The sequence below is a fragment of the Ictidomys tridecemlineatus genome, chromosome 3, assembly GCF_052094955.1.
Source record: "Ictidomys tridecemlineatus isolate mIctTri1 chromosome 3, mIctTri1.hap1, whole genome shotgun sequence".
Classification (NCBI taxonomy): Eukaryota; Metazoa; Chordata; class Mammalia; order Rodentia; family Sciuridae; genus Ictidomys; species Ictidomys tridecemlineatus.
The window spans coordinates 73,063,787-73,083,245 of NC_135479.1; the positions used below are offsets into that span (position 1 = coordinate 73,063,787).

Here is a 19,459-nt window from a genome sequence, read left to right on the forward strand (position 1 = left end):
TGTTTTGCTGAGTCTGATTATTTCACTTAGTCCTCCATTTCAATCTATTTACTAGTAAATGCCATTATTTTATTCTTCTTTATGGCTGAATAAAATTATATTGTGTACATATACCATATTTTCCTAATCCTCATCTATTGTTAGGCATCTGACTTTTTTCATAATTTGGCTATTGTAAATTATGATGCTATAAACATTGATGTGGCTATACCACTAAACTATGCTGATTTTATTTTTTTTTATCAATCACACACAAAAAAATGGGATAGCTGGGTCATATGGTGCTTCCATTCATAATTTTTTGAGGAATCTACATACTACTTTCCAGAATGATTGTACTAAATTCCATTTCCACCAACAATGTATCAGTGAGCCAGTATGCATTTTTCACCACATCCTTAGTGGCATTTATTATTGTTTGTGTTCTTGATAGTTGCCATCTTGACTGTAGTGAGATGCAATGTTGGTACAGTTTTCATTTGCATTTCATTGATTTATAGAAATGTTGAACAATTTTTGTCATGCATTTGTTGGACATTTGTGTGTTTATGTTTTCTTCTTTGTTTTTAGAAATATCTGATTAGTACTTTTGTCATTCAGTAATTGGGTTGTCTGCTCTGTGGCATTTAGTTTTTTTAACTCTTTATATATTCAATATTGATCCTCTGTCAGAGAAATAACCATCAACAGATTTTCTTCCATTCTAGAGGCTCTCTGTTCACACTCTTTATTATTTCCTTTGCTGGCAGAAACTTTTAAATTTGATTGCATCCCATTTATTGATTCTTGGTTTTATTTCTTTTTTAACTTTTTTAAAAATATTTTCTTTTAGTTGTCAATGGATATTTATTTTTATTAATTTATACATGGTGCTGAGAATCAAACCCAGTGCCTCCCACATGCTAGGCAAGCACTCTATCACTGAGCCACAACCCCAGCCCATTGGTTTTATTTCTTGAGCTTTAGGGAACTTGTTGAGAAAGCCAGTGCCTGGACTTGTATTATGGAGTGTAGATAACCTATGTGATTCTGCAATCTGTATTTTGGGTAAAAATGGGAGTTCATAACTCACTTGAAACTAATGTTTGAAATATGATATGTCAAGAGCTTTGTAAGGTTTTGAACAACCAATAAAAAAAGAAAAAAATATTAGATACTTAGTAATTATTAGTAAAAAAAAAGAGTTAAAATCAAGAATCAACAAATGGGAGGTATTCAAACTAAAAAGTTCTTTCTCAGCAAGAGAAACAATAAGAGAGGTAAATAGGGAGAGTAAGTCCTGGGAACAAATATTTACCCCTCACAATTCAGATAGAGCTCTAATCTCCAGAGTATACAAAGAACTCAAAAAATTTAACAACAAGAAAACAAATAACCCAATCAACAAATGGGCCAAGGATCTGAACAGATACTTCTCAGAGGAGGATATACAATCAATCAACAAATACAGGGAAAAAGGCTCACCATCTCTAGCAGTCAGAGAAATGCAAATTAAAACCACTCTAAGATACTATCTCACTCCAGTAAGATTGGCAGCCATTATTAAGTCAAACAATAACAAGTGCTGGTAAGGATGTGGGGAAAAGAGTACACTTGTACATTGCTAGTGGAACTGCAAATTGGTTTAGCCAATTTGGAAAGCAGTATGGAGATTCCTTGGAAAGCTGGGGATGGAACCACCATTTCACCCAGCTATTCCCCTTCTTGGACTATACCCAAAAGACCTTAAAAGAGCATACAATAGGGACACATCTACATCAATGTGCATAGCAGCATAATTCACAATAGCTAGACTGTGGAACCAACCCAGATGCCCTTCATTACATGAATGGATAAAAAAATGTGGCATTTATACACAATGGAATATTACTCAGCACTAAAAATTAACAAAATCATGGCATTTGCAGGGAAATGGATGGCATTAGAGCAGATTATGCTAAGTGAAGCTAGCCAATCCCTAAAAACAAATGCAGAATGCTTTCTTTGATATAAGGGGGGCAACTCAAAACAGAGAAGGGAGGAAGAGCATGAGAAGAACATTACCATTATATAGGGATGAGAGGTGTTTGGGAATGGGAGAGAGAAGGGGAATTGCATGGAAGATGGTAGGAGACCCTCATTGTTATGCAAAATTACATATGTGATGGTGTGATGGAGAAGAAAAAAGAGAGAGAAACATGTCATAGTAGATTGGATTGAAAGAGGTGATGGGAGGGGAGGGGAGAGGTGGGGGGATAGGAAGGGTAGCAGAATACAATAGGCACTAGTATGGCCCTATGTATAAACTTGGCTGTATAACCAATGTGATCCTGAAATCTGTATATGTGGAAAAATAAGATTATGTACTCCATTTGAATCAAAAGTATGATATGTCAAGATCATTGTAATGTTTTGAGTAACTAATAAAAAATAATAATTCCTAAGTCTTTGATCCATTTTGATTTTACTATGGTGTAGGGTGAGAGGTAGGGATAATAATACACATGGCTATACAGTTTTTCTAGATTGTCTTTTATTCAAGAGATATTTTTGGCACTTTTGTCAAGTAGTAGGCATCTTTTGAACCTACAACAACTTGGAAAAATTGATACATGTTTGGCAGAAAATGTTCTTAATCTCATTTTAATTTCATAGAAATTCCCCTTTGCTTTCTTGGGGGTTAAGGTAGTTCATTATTATATGATGAAATTCAGATCTGACAAAAGTTTAAAGGTAGCTTATTGAAGAAAAGGGAACTGAATACATTCATCTTGCCTTCCCCAGGGTCTGAATACTAAGGGAGAAGACCAAGACTTAGAGTAATTTTAGAAAACAGGGATTTTTGAAAAATTGTGACAGATTAGGGAGGAATGTGTAGATACAATGAGGATCAAGACATTATGAGTCAGGAACACATTTGAAACAGCAGAATGTTAAGTAGAAAAAGAAGGCAGGTTGAAATTGATGAGGGAATTGCATATGAGGATAGTAGGTTATTTTTCATATAGAGAATAGCTTTCAATAAAGAAGACTGAGAAAGCTGTTTTTCAGGTTCTCCAGACCAGGATAAATAAACAAGCTATTGTTTATTGGGATTTTGGATCACTGGTATTCGCTGGAGATGAAACAATCTGAAGAGATTCCAAGAATCTTAGTTATCTAAACAGTACTATAGTATGTATTCTATGTTTTTTTTTTTGTATGCAAAGTTTCTCAAAGTAATATAGAATTTTAGATTCATGGTAACCTGGATCATTAACTTTATCAGATATTACATACATATATGTATATATATAATATTTTATCAATGCATTATAATGATACATAATAGTGGCATTGTGATATATCCATGCATGCACACAACATAAGTTAATCGGTTTCATTCCCAGTATCTCCCATTTCCCTCCTTATTTCCCTCACTCCTCCTTCCTCAGATCAAAGTACTGATAGGAATGTGAACAGTAAAGATGTGATGATATCACTATTAAAGATGAGGAATTGATTCAGAATTGGAGTAGGAGGCATTTGTCTTACGTTCTCAAAGAACTTGTATACAATTTGTTCATTCACTGAGGGTTCATGGGAGGCGGAGTTTAAAGGTCACAGGTAGTACAGCATTCAGGTTGTTTCATGGATGTTAATGGCTGCTTTGGGCCATACTTACAGTGAATATGGGAGCAAAAAAGCAGAGGGAAAATATCTGAAACACTTGCAGTTTGGCCAGAAAGGAACACATTTAATGTTAGGGCCAAGGGAGAAGTACTGTTGCTAAAGAGATTATTATAGTTTAAAAGAAAAGTCAAATATTTTGCACTGGACCAAAAAAGAAGGTGCTTTCATTTTTATCTCAGAAATTGATCGAACCCCATTCATTGCAGGATCAAACATGTAAATGTGTAAACTTATTTCAAAGACTTTACTTGAGAACCTCAGAGCATTCTGCTCTCACAGGGCTGCCTAGGGAATTTTCTCCCAGGGTTTCCCCCCACATATTCAGTCATGAAGGCACTCAGAAGTCACTGCAGCCATGCCTCAAGAGGCTGGATTTTTAGGCATGTAGAATGCAAGAGTTACAGGTTACCAGAGACTTATTTACACTGAGATTTGAATGGGAGCCAAGGTGATGTGTGGCAGTGTTAGAATCGCTGTAAGAAGCCCCAAGATGGTGATTCATGAAGACATGAATATGAACTGAAGCTGAAGTAGAGATGCCAGGAACACGGAATGCCTGCTAAGGAATGTTGCAGGAATGATTAGAATCAACCCAAGAGAATGGCCTGTGAGCGTCAGCAAAAAAGGCTATAGAGTCCAGGCTGCCCAATTCATTTGAAGTTCACATCAGCCATCGTGTGCCTTGGATTATGGACAAGGATCACAGATTTTAATGTCTGCCCTGCTGCATTTGATCTTGCTTTGGTCCCATCACTCATTTCTAGGTCTTCATTCTTCCCTTTTAGAATAGAAATATTTACTGTGCCGTTGAATCTTAGGACTGTAACTTTTGAGCAATTCTATAACTGTTGAGACTCCAGAGACTCTTGAAGGGAACTGAGTGCATTTTACATTTGTGAAATGGGAATAAACTTTTGGGGTCCTGGGGCAGAATGTTATAGTTTGGATCTGAAATGTCCTCCAAAAGCTCATGTATTCAAATCATGGTCTTCAGTTTGTGGTGCTATTGGAATTTTTATGGATATTTTAGGAGGTAGACCATACTCGGAGAGAGTAGGTACTGGGGGTGTGTCTTATCCCTGCCCCTCCTTTTTACTTTATATCCATCATAATATAAGCAGGTTTGTTCTGCCATGTGCTCCCCACCATAATGTTTTGCTTCACCAGAGGCCCAAAGACATGAAGTTGGCTAACCATGGACTAAAACCTCTGAATAATGAGAAAAAAATTATTTCTGTTTTGAGATAATTTTCTATGGTATTTTGACATACAAATAAGAAACTAGCATACCCTAGACAAGAGGTCTTAGCTTATTTATTTTATTAGCAACCACATACAAGAGTCACACAGTGTTTTTTCTAAATTCATCTCTGCCACCTCTTCATTTTCTTAACTTCCATTTTTCCATGTCAAAGTCGAGATCAATAATAAAGTCCTTCTTAATCTATAAACTCCTTTGTGAATATTATCTTCAATTTGTTTCCCTAGCTTGACCTTTATGTCATAAGCTTTCTACCATCTACTATTGCTTTGAATTTTAGTCAAATATAACTGACTCATTCTCTTCTCCTCATTTATTGAATATTTTATTTACTTGGATCATGACACTTCTCTCTAATAATACTCATGTTATCATTTTTTGTGATGTCAGTATCAATGCACATTTTTCTTCCAGTAGCTTAAAATTTAAGTTCACCCAATGATCTAGCCTTCTGCATCCTAGAGGTACTACATTATCATATCAATGCTTTTCCTAATCACACTCTCCATTACTCCACTGACAGTAACATTTTTACTCAAATGGAAGTTGAAGTACATTGACATGGAAGTCTTTTATCCATCTCTGAATGAACTTCACTCCCTTTTTAGACAATCTTATTCAATTGTCAATCATTGTGAGCATCCTTCTGCATATAACTTTCACCACACTCATGCTTTTCTAACCTTTAACAGTATTAGTTTATGTCATGTAATTACACATACATAAATCTAATAACCTACCTCATTAATGTTTTAGTTAAATCACACACATATGTTACTAATGTATCTTAAAACTAATAATTAGTTATCAAAAAGAAAATTTTGGTGTTAAGTCTATTTACATTTGTGACATAAAACGTAATTTCATACATTCTACTTCTTCAAAAAATTGCAAACTTCTTTCCTTAATTGAGTATAGCCTGATATTATTTCATTCTTATTTAAAAAGTAAAATTTTATATAATATCTTTTACTTTCACTACCTCTTCTTTTGCTAAATATTTTTTTAGTTGTAAATGAACACAAATCTTTATTTATTTACTTTTATGTGATGCTGAGAATTGAACCCAGTGCCTCAAATATATTAGGCAGGTGCTCTACCACTGAGGTACAACCCAGCCTCCACTATATCTTCTTTATCTACTCAGCAATACCCAACTGGGAACTATATACTACAACTTACATGACCTGTTATTGAGGACATACTTTCTACCTATGTTCCTAATTTGTTATAATATATTTAAATAGCTTCACAATGTTTCCCTATTTACTGCATCATGCATATCAGTAGCATTTTTTATTTCTCACAATAATCAAACCATAAAATTTATTGTTAACTTATTTAGCCCTAGCTATCACTCTTTCACATTACAACAGTACTTTTTAAAAGCTGTCTTTTGGCTCACTATCTTAAAGTTTGCTTTGCTTTCTATTGAATTTCTTTCAGTAAAATAGGTCCTCACATGTACAGAATAAAAAAAATCATTTCTGTTTCCATTTTTTTAATTTTGATATTAAATAAATCTCCATACATTCACTATTACTTGATTTGTAAAGAATTTTCCATTTATCCTCATATAAAATTAATAATTTTACTCTCAATTGTGGCAAGCTCATTTGCAAAAATAATTACTTTGTACTTCTTCAATAAATAGTGAGTTTTTTCAGGATAGAGCATCGTATTATTAATTTTAATTTCTTAACATACTAGCCCAATATCTGAATCATATATGAATATTGAATAAATTTTGTATTCAAGTTTGAAATGAATACATAATATGGAAGATTTTCACCTTGTGTAACTTCCTGGAGATCCTCTGATTCTATGAAATATAATTATTGACTTAATTTATGGACATTTATATTATATTAAAATCCATATCAAAATATATCAGTAGAGTGTATCTTTCTAGGCATGGTAACATATTCATTATTAGGTCTCTAGTTTTTCTAATGATTCAATAGAAAACTTGAAAGTCTTTTTGACTTTATCAATAACACTTTCTTATCCTTAGGCCAGATTTAGATCAGAATTCATCATCACAGATATTCAATTTCTGGATATAAGTTGTATTTTTCAACCTTACATATAAAAACTTTTCATCTTAGAAGCTTGTCTCTTCTTCATTCCTGAAAAGTATATATATATATATATATATATATATATATATATATATATATATACAAAACCACATATACATGCACACATATATGAATATATATATATATGAGGATTATTCTGCCAAATGCATATAAAAGTCATATTAAAAGTATAGTTTATTAGAAATACTATTTTTTATGAATACTTAATGACCTGAACATATTGTTTTTCTTGTTTCTTCTTTTTCTTTAAAAATAAAAGAGATGTTGGACTTCAACCCATCGTCACTTTATCACTGAGCCATATCCCTAGTACTTTTTATTTAGAGACAAGTTTTTACTAAACTGCTTAGGGTCTTGATAAGTTGCTGAGACTGTCCTTGAACTTGAAATTCTTCTGACTCAGCCTCCTAAATTAATGGGATTAAAGGTGTGTGCCACTGTTTCTAGCATGATATGAGCATATTGTTATAACTCCCTCTTCAGCTCATAGAATTTCTTCAGATAATTTTTTTTGTCCTTTGTATTGACTGATGTGTTTTTTCCATTTTACACAGTGTTCTGTTTTTATGATATAGTAGACAAGTGCAAAACTTCTGATAAAAATGAAGATTCAAAATGTGTAATTGCACTGAGCAAAAGCACAATTTGATCTTAGTACAGGCAGATGGAAAAAAAAAACTAAGTGATCACCATTTTCTAAATATAAAGTCTATGATTTCCATCATTCTCATCCTGAAATAAATCTATTAGAGTATCATATAGAGAATAGATCTGGATATTATTTCAAAATGTATTCCTTATAATTAATAATTTCAAATATATTGATAATTAAGTTTCTATGGGCAATCTGAAAATAAGCAATAAATCATTTCTTATCTGTAGACTATGTGTGACTCTTTGAGATGGGGAAAGAGAAGTATTTTTATGTGTGTTGGGCAAAAAAGTGAATGAGAATTTAGGATGAAAAAGTAATTGCATTATGTAAGAGAGGAGAAAACCAAATAAAACACACAATGCATGTGGAGAGGCAAAAATTCACAATACTGAGTTGATCATATGGAAACTAAATTAACAACACAATAACAAAAGATTAGTTTTGATATCTCCAGACTCTTGAAAGACTTAATATGTTAAGTAAAGAATACCTTTGTAGCCAGGTGCTGTGGCACACACCTGTAATGTCAGTGGCTCCCGAGACTGAGTCAGGAGGATAGAGTGTTCAAAGCCAATGTTAGCAAAAGCAAGGTGCCACTGCTCAGTGAAACTGTGTCTCTAAATAAAATACAAAATAAGGCTGAGGATGTGACTCAATAATCAGGTGCCCCTGAGTTCAATTACTGGTACCCCCCACCAAAAAAAAAAGAATACCTTTGTAAAAGTTACCAGATGTGATAAATTCTGGTCAAGAAAAAGAAAAAAGTAGCCCTGTTTAGAGATCATTTCTAGGGAAACTGTTTTTAACTTCCTAATGAAATAAACATTCATAATCATATCTATAGTAATTTAAAACAAAAGAGGCGGAGGTAATGAATTAATGATGTAGAAACTCCCTGGTATGCAAGTATTTTAAGTGAAGTAAAGATCTTAATAGCTCTTTATCTGAAGTAAAACTGAAGTGAAATGACTTCTTAAAAATATGAAAGGCCTGCTAAGATAAGTCATTTATTTTTCATGGACTGTTAGTGCCAAAACATAAATACTTAGATCATCTCCACCTGCCCAGGGCCTTTGTTCTCCATCCCTATGTATGGGTTCCTATCAGAGGACTGGAAATTTGTCAAGCTTCATATAAAACTGTAATGACTTTTAAGGCCACTCAGGCCATTCCATCTGCTCAAAAATGAAATTAGGCTTCTTTTTATAGGTTTGAAGCCACCTAAATTTGACCTCTATCTAGCACATCTTTATCCATCAAAATTGTCAATACTGCAAGGAAAAGATAGAAAGTTTAGAGCCAGTCACAAGAACATATCATTTGTAAGGTCTTTTATCAAAGTTTCTCAGATAAATTGATTTTGCAGATGCATTTGTATGTAAATAATTAACTTTGAGGGTTAATTATTTACATATTTACAAAGGGAAGAAAATATATATGTAGGCAATAAAAATTTTTTTGATGTCATCCACTTTTTTCTTTATTCTGTTCACTTCCTATACTTAGAAAGAGGGCCTTTCATAAGACATGTAAAAAGACAGACAGTCTATTAAACTAATTAAGTCATGTTCTGAGAATTTATAATAGTTAGTAGATAAAAGTATTTGCTTGAAAGATGTTTTACTCTGTATGTTCTGAAGTCATAAGTCATATCTGCCAAGTCATAGAGACAAAAACCTGTTGGTACTTTCACTGCTTTACTATAAATTCTGAGAGGGTAGAAAAAGAAAGTGAATTTCCTGGAAAAGGTAAAACCTTGAGTACCTAGAGAGGGAATAAAATAAATTGGTGCATAGCCAAAGTAATTGCCATGCCAACTTGACCGGAAAAGTAGACAAATGCTCTACACATGGGAGTAAAAGTATCTTGTGAATATATGAAAAGATAATAGGAATTATGTTATTGGTAGATATCCTTTGCTTAGTGTATCTCATATCTGATGAGCATACCTAAAGGTTTATAATTTACCAGATATAATTTTTCTTTTTCTCCAAGTTTACCACTGAAAAGTGTTGATGCTAACAATCTTTGGAAGGACATTTTATGAAGTTTAGGGATTTCAAAGCAGTCACAATATACAGTTTTGTATACTTCTCTTTCCTTTTCTAACTGGCATAGCACCAGAATGCAACTTAAGAAAGCACAGACATGACCAAGTGGCAAATCCTCATGGACTCTGTTACATTCTTCAAGTAATGTTTTGGATCTCTTCCAGTTTCAAGGACATTTAGTTAACTATCCGGATAGGCATCTATCCAGACAGTTGACTAGTTTTCTGAGCCGTATAAGATAAGTGTAGTATCTTTTACACAAAACAGGCACAAACTAAATTTTAACAAGCAATTTAGGAAAGGCAAAAATGATCTATTATTTTATAGAGAAAACTATAAAACCATGACCATTTTACCCTTACTTTCTCAAATAAATTAGAACTACTAAATTAGAAGACATTATATTGAGTTGTCAATATTTTATTTTGGTTGCATATAATGATCAAGTTCACTATGTATTTTATAATACATTTTGCTGTTATATGCAAATCTGGTTTGTATATTGCCCTTAGTAATATATGCATTTTCTTTTGTTTTCTTCATTTGTAAATGTTCTTTTTTTATCGGTTGTTCAAAACATTACAAAGCTCATGACATATCATCTTTCATACATTTGACTCAAGTGGGTTATGAACTCCCATTTTTACCCCAAATACAAATTGCAGAATCACATAGGTTACACATTCACATTTTTCCATAATGGTATATTAGTGACTGTTGTATTCTGCTACCTTTCCTATCCCCTACTATCCCCCCTCCCCTCCCCTCTCATCTAAACTGTCTATTCATTCTGTTGGTTGACTAAGGAGACTATGTGCATAAAAAGACTGGGGCACTCAGTCTAAGTCTCTTTCCCTTGCTTTTCAAATATTTTGTTTTTCTAGAATTTTTCTTTATCTTTATGTCCAATTTACATTCAAATTAATTTCCTAAAAATGCATAGAAGAGACTATCATGTTAAGTGAAATAAGCCAGGCTCAGAAAGCTAAAGATCATATGTAGTCACTTATATGTGGAAGCTAGAAAGATAAAAGAGGGAATGGATTTCATGGAAACAGAGGTGAGGATAGTAGAGAAAGAGATCATATGGAGGGAGGAAAATAGGAGGTATTAAGAACAGATTATGCTAAGTGAAGCTAGCCAATCCCTAAACACAAATGCCAAATGTCTTCTTTGATATAAGGAGAGTAACTAAGAACAGAGTAGGGAAGAAGAGCATGAGAAGAAGACTAACATTAAACAGGGATGAGAGGTGGGAGGGAAAGGGAGAGAGAAGGGAAATTGCATGGAAATGGAAGAAGACCCTCAGGGTTATACAAAATTACATACAAGAGGAAGTGAGGGGAAAGGGAAAAATAATACAAGGTGGAGAAATGAATTACAGTAGAGGGGGTAGAGAGAGAAGAGGGGAGGGGAGGGGAGGGAAGCGGGGATAGTAGAGGATAGGAAAAGCAGCAGAATACAACAGACATGAGTATGTCAATATGTAAATCAATGGAAGTGTAAGTGATGTGACTCTGCAATCTGTATACAGGGTAAAAATGGGAGTTCATAACCCACTTGAACCAAAGTGTGAAATATGATATATCAAGAACTATGTAATGTTTTGAACAACCAATAAAAAAAGAAAAAAAAAGAAGTTGGTGGGACTGGGGTTGTGGCTCATTGGCAGAGCACTTGCCTAGTATTTGTTAGAAATTGGTATTGATTCTCAGCCTACATATGAAGAAATAAAAAATAAAGGTACATCAACAACTAAAAATATTTTTAAAAAGTAAGTGAGGAAGATGCTGGTAAATTAAATGTGGTTGTCCCTTTATAACTGAACAGGGTCTGAATTCAATCAGAACAAAAGCATGTTGCTGTTATTATTTTGGTACTGGGGATTGAACCCAGGGGCACTTAATCACTATATCACATCTCAGCCCTTTTATAAATATTTTATTTAGAGACAGGGTCTTGTCGAGTTGCTTAGGGCCTCATTAATTGCTGAGGCTGGCTTTGAACTCTCAATTCTTATGACTTAGCCTCCTGAGCCACTGGGATTATAGGTATGAGCCACCAAGCCCAGCCAGGAATGAAAATCTGGCTAACACAGATGGATTATCTCTGTTCCTTGTGGTGACTGCTAGAGTGGGAATGGAGTATCCAGAATGACCCCATTCACAGGCCTGGGGCCTTGGTATGAGCTGTGGGCAGAGGTTTTTTCATTCACCTCTGTGCAGCCTCTCCTATCTGTGCAGACTGTCCTCACTCAGTAGTCAGGCTGAGCTTCTCTGCAGGGTGGCAAGCTTCCCAGACAGCGGAGCAAAACTGCAGTTCTTCTGAATTAGGCTAGAACCCAAAGCAAGCTGCAAAAGCATCCACCAGTTTCAAGAGAGGGGGAAATAGATTCCACTTCTTGATGGGAGTCACATTGCAAAATAGCTTTCAGAATGGAAGTGTTACTCAGCAGGTCCAGATCCCTCCCAGGAGAGAAGAGGCTCGGCTCCCTGCTTTGAAAATATTTGGAGTCAAATCGGTAGGAAAATAGGTTTTACTGAAAGCCTGCTTTGAAGAAAGATGGAAGAAACTTAATTGTTTCAAAGAGCCCATCTCCAAATTTCTTGAAACTTAACAGAACTTTCAAGGAGAAAAGGCAGGGAAGTAACAAGGGGCAGAAGTACACAGGTTTTGCTACCTAACAGTCCCTTATCACGTGAAAAGGAGCCAGAATTCTTGGGGCCAGGAACTGTGACAGGGGGTAGGGGGTGTAATTAATCTTAATCTGTTCCAGGCTTTCTTGGAATCCTCTGATTATCCCATGAGTCCCTATGAAGATGTAGCTATCATGCAGAATAAGCTGTGTCCATGGACACTAGTACACGTATATTTTTACACATGTATAATTACAATTTGTACAATTTGTAAGTTGATTTTCTGGTATACATACATATACTTGTAAGAATGTTTAGCATGAAAAAGTCCCCTCATCTGTGGCCATCTCTTGGATGTTTTCACAAATTGAACTTTTGTACCTACAAAACTGAAGTTGATTCTGGAGATCTGACCAAGGTACACCTGCTTTGAGGTTCTGTCTGAGGTATCCACTGGCCTTTCCCAACATACATTCATTCATTCATTTATTCAACCAACACATACATTTTGAGCTTCTATTAGGTTCTAGATACAGTCATGTGCCACATAAAAGTTTCAGTCATTGTCAGAGCACACATATGATTATATCACCTAAGATCATAGCCATCTTGGTTTGTGGGAGTACATTCTTTTATGTTCATACAATGATGGTATTGCCTGATGATACATTTCTCAGAAAGTATCCCTGCTTTTAAGCCATGTGTGCCTGGACTATATGAAGATATTGATTTACAGATACAAGACCAATGAAGTGCTGCTTTCAAAAGGCTCAGAAAGATAGTGTTTTGGGGGCTGGCATGGGTATGTCCCCAGGACACAAAGGAAAATGTTATATAAGGGAATTGGGACATTGGATATTTTTGTCATCATTGGGTCTAATTCTAAAGTGGTCCAGCTTCAAGACCCCTTCCTTACAGGCAGGCATGACCCCTCTACTGGAGCATGCCTGCCTCACTGAGCTAACCCTTCCCATACCTTATGTCATTTAACACTCCTGACGCAACTGTTAACCTGTATTTCACAGATGAGTAAACCAAGGATCAAAAGCTTGATAAAAGTCGACACAAACTGACTTCAAAACCTATAGGTTTAATCAACAAACTGGACATAGACCAGCACAGGATAGGATTCGGATCTTTTGACCTAGGCTTCCTATCAAGGAAGGGCCTCAACTGGAATCCGTAGCAGTATTTTTAAGTGAGGTTATGTATTCCATCTCAGGGATACATTGGCAGGAGTGATTGAAGATGCTCCTCCTACAGCTTTAAATTTGTGCCACTTCCTGAATCAGACTCTCTACACCAGGATCAGAAAACCAAGGTACCAGACACCTCTGACCCATCATCTGTTTTTATAAATAAAGTCTTATTGGAACATCAATGTCCTTTGTTTAGATACTTTCAGTGGTTACTTTGGTGCTACAACAGAGGAGTTGAGTACTTATGATAGATGGCACAACTCACAAGGACCAGACTGTCTATTCATTAGAAAACCTTATACAGAAATTGTTTGCTGATCCTGGATAAATAATATGAATTCATTTCGAAAATAAATCTAATTATCTTGGAAATAGCGAAATTCTGTCGCACTGTTGTTTGCATTAAAAATATCTTTTTGTTTCCAAGGATACTACAGAGTTGAGACTCTGATACATTTTTTAGTGTACTAGGAATGGAAAGGGGAAAAAGAGAGAATAAAATTAACAAGTGAGGGGTGAAGGAGAGAAATGGAAAGAAGAAAGGGAGGGAGAGAAGATGGGAGGAAGGAAGGAAAGAGGAAAAAGAGAAAGAAGGAGGACTCAGCCTGACTTGCACTCTGACTGCCTGCAGCTGTGTCTTAATTAATACCCACCCCCTCTGCCCACAAGCTTTATTCTCCTTTAAATCCTCAGTGTTAGGCAAAGTGCCTGGGAGCTCTGTGTTTGCTGGTGACACAGAGGATCTGCCCAGTGTCAGTTTGTTCAGACTGCCATAACCAAAAACTGCTAATTGAACAGCTTAAACATCAGGAATTCATTTTCTCACAGTTCCAGAAGCTGGACATCCAAGATGGAGATGTTGGCAGGGTTAGTTTCCAAGTCCTCTCTCCTGGGGTTAGAGATGACTGTCTTCTTGCTGTGTCATTGCATTCGCGGTCTTTCCTTGCTGTGTGCATCCCTAGTGTTCCTTTGTATGTCCTACTCTTCTCTTCTTATAGGGACACCAGTCAGCATAGATTAGAGCCCATTTTAACAACCTTTTTAAATGTAGGTTTAAAGACCCTATCTCCAAACACAAAAATCCCCCTCCATATCCACAAGGGATAGGGCCCAAGATCCCCAGTGGATACTACAAACTGCAGGGAGCACCGAACCTCACATATACTATGTTTTCCTGTATATACATCTCTATTGTAAAATTTAATTTATAAATTAGACACAGTAAGTTATTAAAGATAGTAACAGATAATATAACAATGATAATATACTGTAATAAAAATTATGCAAAACTTATGAATTATTTCTGGAATATTCTATGTCATATTTTCATTTGAACTTGGGCAACTGAAACCCAGAAAGGAAAATTGCAAATAAGGAGAGATGACGGTAGTCACATTCAGAGGTCCTGGGGGTTTGGGCAACAGTGAATGAATTAGGGGTTAATACATTTCAGTGTATCACAGCGCACCCTCTTCACTTACTTTCTGATCCACCCTTCCATTTAAGGACACCCTCAGCTTTCCCTCTCTGATCTCTGATACCCCTGGACATTAGAAGGGAGAGCTTTAGGGCTGTTCTTTCTTCTGGAATGATTCCAGCTTACAGCTCTGAAACAAAGTGTGGAATAAGGGCTTCCTATCAGATTCTTACCCAAATGCACAGTGAGGCAGGCTGTCAGACACCTCTCTCTGCAGAGGTTAAACATTCTGAGTTGAAGGACAGACAGCTATACCCCACCCTCGGGTAGCTGGAGCAGACCCCTCTTCGGGAATCTCTGGGTCTATCCAACATCCTCGATGAAACGTTTTCCAGGTGGTTCCTACAACCAGCCTCCTCTGGGGTCAGGTGGCAGAGGAGCCGCACTTGCTCAGAATACCCAGCGGTCCCCGTGGAACGGCCCTGCGGAGTGAGATGCGCTCTCCCGGCCACTAGAGGGCTCAGTGGCGCCGCTCCCTGGCAACGCTGAGCCATCCAAGCGAGTCACCGCTGGAATTCATGCATTGACTAGCTAAGGCTTATTTTTAGCGTTACTAAAGTTTTGTTGCAGACAAGGAAAAGATACTATTTTTAATCTCCAAAGAGCTTACATACAGGCTGGCTGGAGGCTGCAAAATGTGAACCACAGTATTCTCCTTCCCCAGCAGCTTTTAGTGAAGGCTTTCAAACATAATTGCAGTGAAGTTCCATCCATTCAATAATTAGATATTACCCTTATTAACTCTTAATGCAAGTGCTTTTCATATGTCTCTCATTTGTCCACCCAACACTATATGTTTTTTTTTTCATTTCAAAGAAAGTGGGGCATATGATTTCGAGCTTATTTCTTCTTCTCTGGATTCCCTTCTTCAAGCAGCTACTGAGAGTTACCTGCCAAGTCCCAGGGGAGGTACAAGGTGGAGAATAAGGCAAATAGAGCCCTGCAGTCTTTTTTTTTATTGGTTGTTCAAAACATTACAAAGCTCATGATATATCATCTTTCATACATTTGACTCAATTGGGTTATGAACTCCCATTTTTACCCCAAATACAAATTATAGAATCACATCAGTTACAGACTCACATTTTTACCTAATGGCATATTAGTGACTGTTGTATTCTGCTACCTTTCCTATCCCCTACTATCCCCCCTTTCCTCCCCACCCATCATCCCTCTCTACCTCATCTACTGTTGTTCAATTCTCTCCCTTGTTCCCCCCCCTTTCCCCTCACATCCTCTTCTATGTAATTTTGTGTAACATTGAGGGTCTCCTACCATTTCCATATGTTTTCCCTTCTCTCTCCCTTTCTCTCCCCCTACGCGTCTTTGTTTAATGTTAATCTTTTCCTCATGCTCTTCCTCCCTGTTCTGTTCTTAGTTGCTCTCTTTATATCAAAGAAGACATTTGGCATTGTTTTTTAAGGATTGGCTAGCTTCGCTTAGCATAATCTGCTCTAATGCCATCCATTTCCCTGCAAATTCTATGATTTTGTCATTTTTTATTGCTGTGTAGTACTCCATTTTGTATAGATGCCACATTTTTTTTATCCATTCATCTATTGAAGGGCATCTAAGTTGGTTCCACAATTCTAGCTATTGTGAATTGTGCCGCTATGATCATTGATGTGGCAGAATCTCTATAATACGCTCTTTTAAGATCCTCAGGGAATAGTCCTAGGAGGGCGATAGCTGGGTCAAATGGTGGTTCCATTCTCAGCTTTCCCAGGTATCTCCATACTGCTTTCCAAATTGGCCTTACCAATTTTCAGTCCCACTAGCAATGTACAAGTGTACCCTTTTCCCACATCCTCGCCAGCACTTATTGTTGTTTGACTTCATAATGGCTGCCAATCTTACTGGAGTGAGATGGTATCTTAGGGTGGTTTTTATTTGCATTTCTCTGACTGCTAGAGATGGTGAGCATTTTTTCATGTACTTATTGATTGATTGTATGTCCTCCTCTGTGAAGTGTCTGTTCAGGTCCTTAGCCCATTTGTTGATTGGGTTATTTGTTATCTTATTGTTTAATTTTTTGAGTTCTTTGTATATTCTGGATATTAGGGCTCTATCTGAAATGTGAGGGGTAAAAATTTGTTCCCAAGATGTAAGCTCTCTATTCACCTCTCTTATTGTTTCTCTTGCTGAGAAAAAAAACTTTTCAGTTTAAGTAAGTCCCATTTGTTGATTCTTGTTATTAACTCTTGTGCTATGGGTGTCCTATTAAGGAATTTGGAGCCCGACCCCATAGTATGTAGATCATAGCCAACTTTTTCTTCTATCAGACGCAGTGTCTCTGATTTGATATCTAGTTCCTTGATCCATTTTGAGTTAACTTTTGTGTGTGGTGAGAGAAAGGGATTCAGTTTCATTTTGTTGCATATGGATTTCCAGTTTTCCAAGCACCATTTGTTAAAGATGCTATCCTTTCTCCATTGCATGCTTTTAGCCCCTTTATCAAATATAAGAAAGTTGTAATTTTGTGAATTGATTTCTGTGTCCTCTATTCTGTACCATTGGTCCACCTGCCTGTTTTGGTACCAGTACCATGCTGTTTTTGTTACTATTGCTTTGTAGTACAGTTTGAACTCTGGTATCTCTATACCTCCAGATTCACACTTCCTGCTTAGAATTGCTTTTGCTATTCTGGGTCTTTTGTTTTTCCATATGAATTTCATGATGGCTTTATCTATTTCTACAAGCAATGCCATTGGGATTTTGATTGGCATTGAATCTAACCTATAGAGAACTTTGGGTAGTATCGCCATTTTGATGATGTTAGTTCTGCCTATCCATGAACAGGGTACATTTTTCCATCTTCTAAGATCTTCTTCTATCTCTCTCTTTAGGGTTCTGTAGTTTTCATTGTATAAATCTTTCACCTCTTTTGTTAAGTTGATTCCCAAGTATTTTATTTTCTTTGAGGATATTTTGAATGGAGTGGTTTTCCTCATTTCCATTTCAGAAGTTTTGTTGCTGATATACAGAAATGCCGTTGATTAATGTGTGTTGATTTTATGTCCTGCCACTTTGCTGAATTCATTTATTAACTCTAGCAGTTTCTTTGTAGACCCTTTTGGGTCTGTTAAATATATTATCATGTCATCCACAAATAGCGATAATTTAAGTTCTTCTTTTCCTATTTTTATGCCTTTAATTACTTTTGTCTGTCTAATAGCTCTGACTAGTGTTTCAAGAACTAAATTGAATAGAAGTGGTGATAGAGGGCATCCCTGTCTTGTTCCAGATTTTAGAGGGAATGCCTTCAGTTTTTCTCCATTTAGGATGATGCTAGCTTGAGGTTTAGCATATATAGCTTTTACAATGTTGAGGTAAGTTCCTGTTATCCCTAGTTTTTCTAGTGTTTTGTACATAAAGGGATGCTATACTTTGTCAAATGCTTTTTCTGCATCTATCGAGATGATCATATGGTTCTTGTCTTTAAGTCTATTGATGTGGTGAATAGTATTTATTGATTTCCATATATTGAACCATCCTTGCATCCCAGCAATGAATCCTACTTGATCATGGTGCACAATTTTTTTGATATGCTTTTGTATTCAATTCACCAGGATTTTATTGAGAATTTTTGCATCCAAGTTCATTAGAGATATTGGTCTGTAGTTTTTTTTCTTTGAAGTGTCTTTGTCTGGTTTCGGGATCAGGATGATGTTGGCCTCATAGAATGAATTTGGAAGAGCTCCGTCTTTTTCTAATTCTTGAAATAGCTTGAAAAGTATTGGTTTTAATTGTTCTTTGAAGGTTTTGTAAAACTCTGCTGTATACCCATCTGGTCCAGGGCTTTCTTTGGTTGGTAGTCTTTTGATGGCTTCTTCAATTTCTTCCTTTGTTATTGGTCTGTTTAAATTGTGTGTGTCTTCCTGACTCAATCTGGGCAGATCGTATGACTTAAGAAATTTATCGATATCTTCACTGTCTTCTATTTTATTGGAATATAGGGTTTCAAAATACTTTCTAATTATCTTCTGTATTTCTGTAGTGTCTGTTGTGATATTGCCTTTTTCATCCTGTATGTTAGTAATTTGAGTTCTCTCTCTTCTTCTCTTCATTAGCATGGCTAAGGGCCTGTCGATCTTATTTATTTTTTCAAAAAGTAACTTTTAGTTTTTTCAATTTTTTTTTGTTTCAATTTTGTTGATTTCTGCTCTAATTTTAATTATTTCTTGTATTCTACTACATTTGCTGTTGTTTTGCTCTTCCTTTTCTAGGTTTTTGAGGTGTAGTGTGAGTTCATTTATTTGTTGGTTTTTTTCTTTATTTTGAGGAAAGAACTCCAAGAAATGAATTTCCCTCTTAAAACTGCTTTCATTGTGTCCCAGAGATTCCGGTATGTTGTGTCTCTATTGTCATTTGTCTCTATGAATTTCTTTTATCTCCTCCTTAATGTCTTCTGTAACCAATTGATTATT

General features: G+C 35.9%; 1 protein-coding gene across 1 annotated transcript in view; it reads right to left on the minus strand.

Annotated features, from left to right (window-relative positions):
- LOC144375675 (nucleoporin SEH1-like) overlaps positions 1-15,526 on the minus strand; it is a 32,563-nt gene extending 17,037 nt beyond the window's left edge. Inside the window, 1 exon segment of the mRNA XM_078041120.1 lies at positions 15,288-15,526. Within this exon segment, the coding sequence (XP_077897246.1) occupies positions 15,288-15,526 (239 nt within the window).
- Between the last annotated feature and the right edge of the window lie 3,933 nt (positions 15,527-19,459).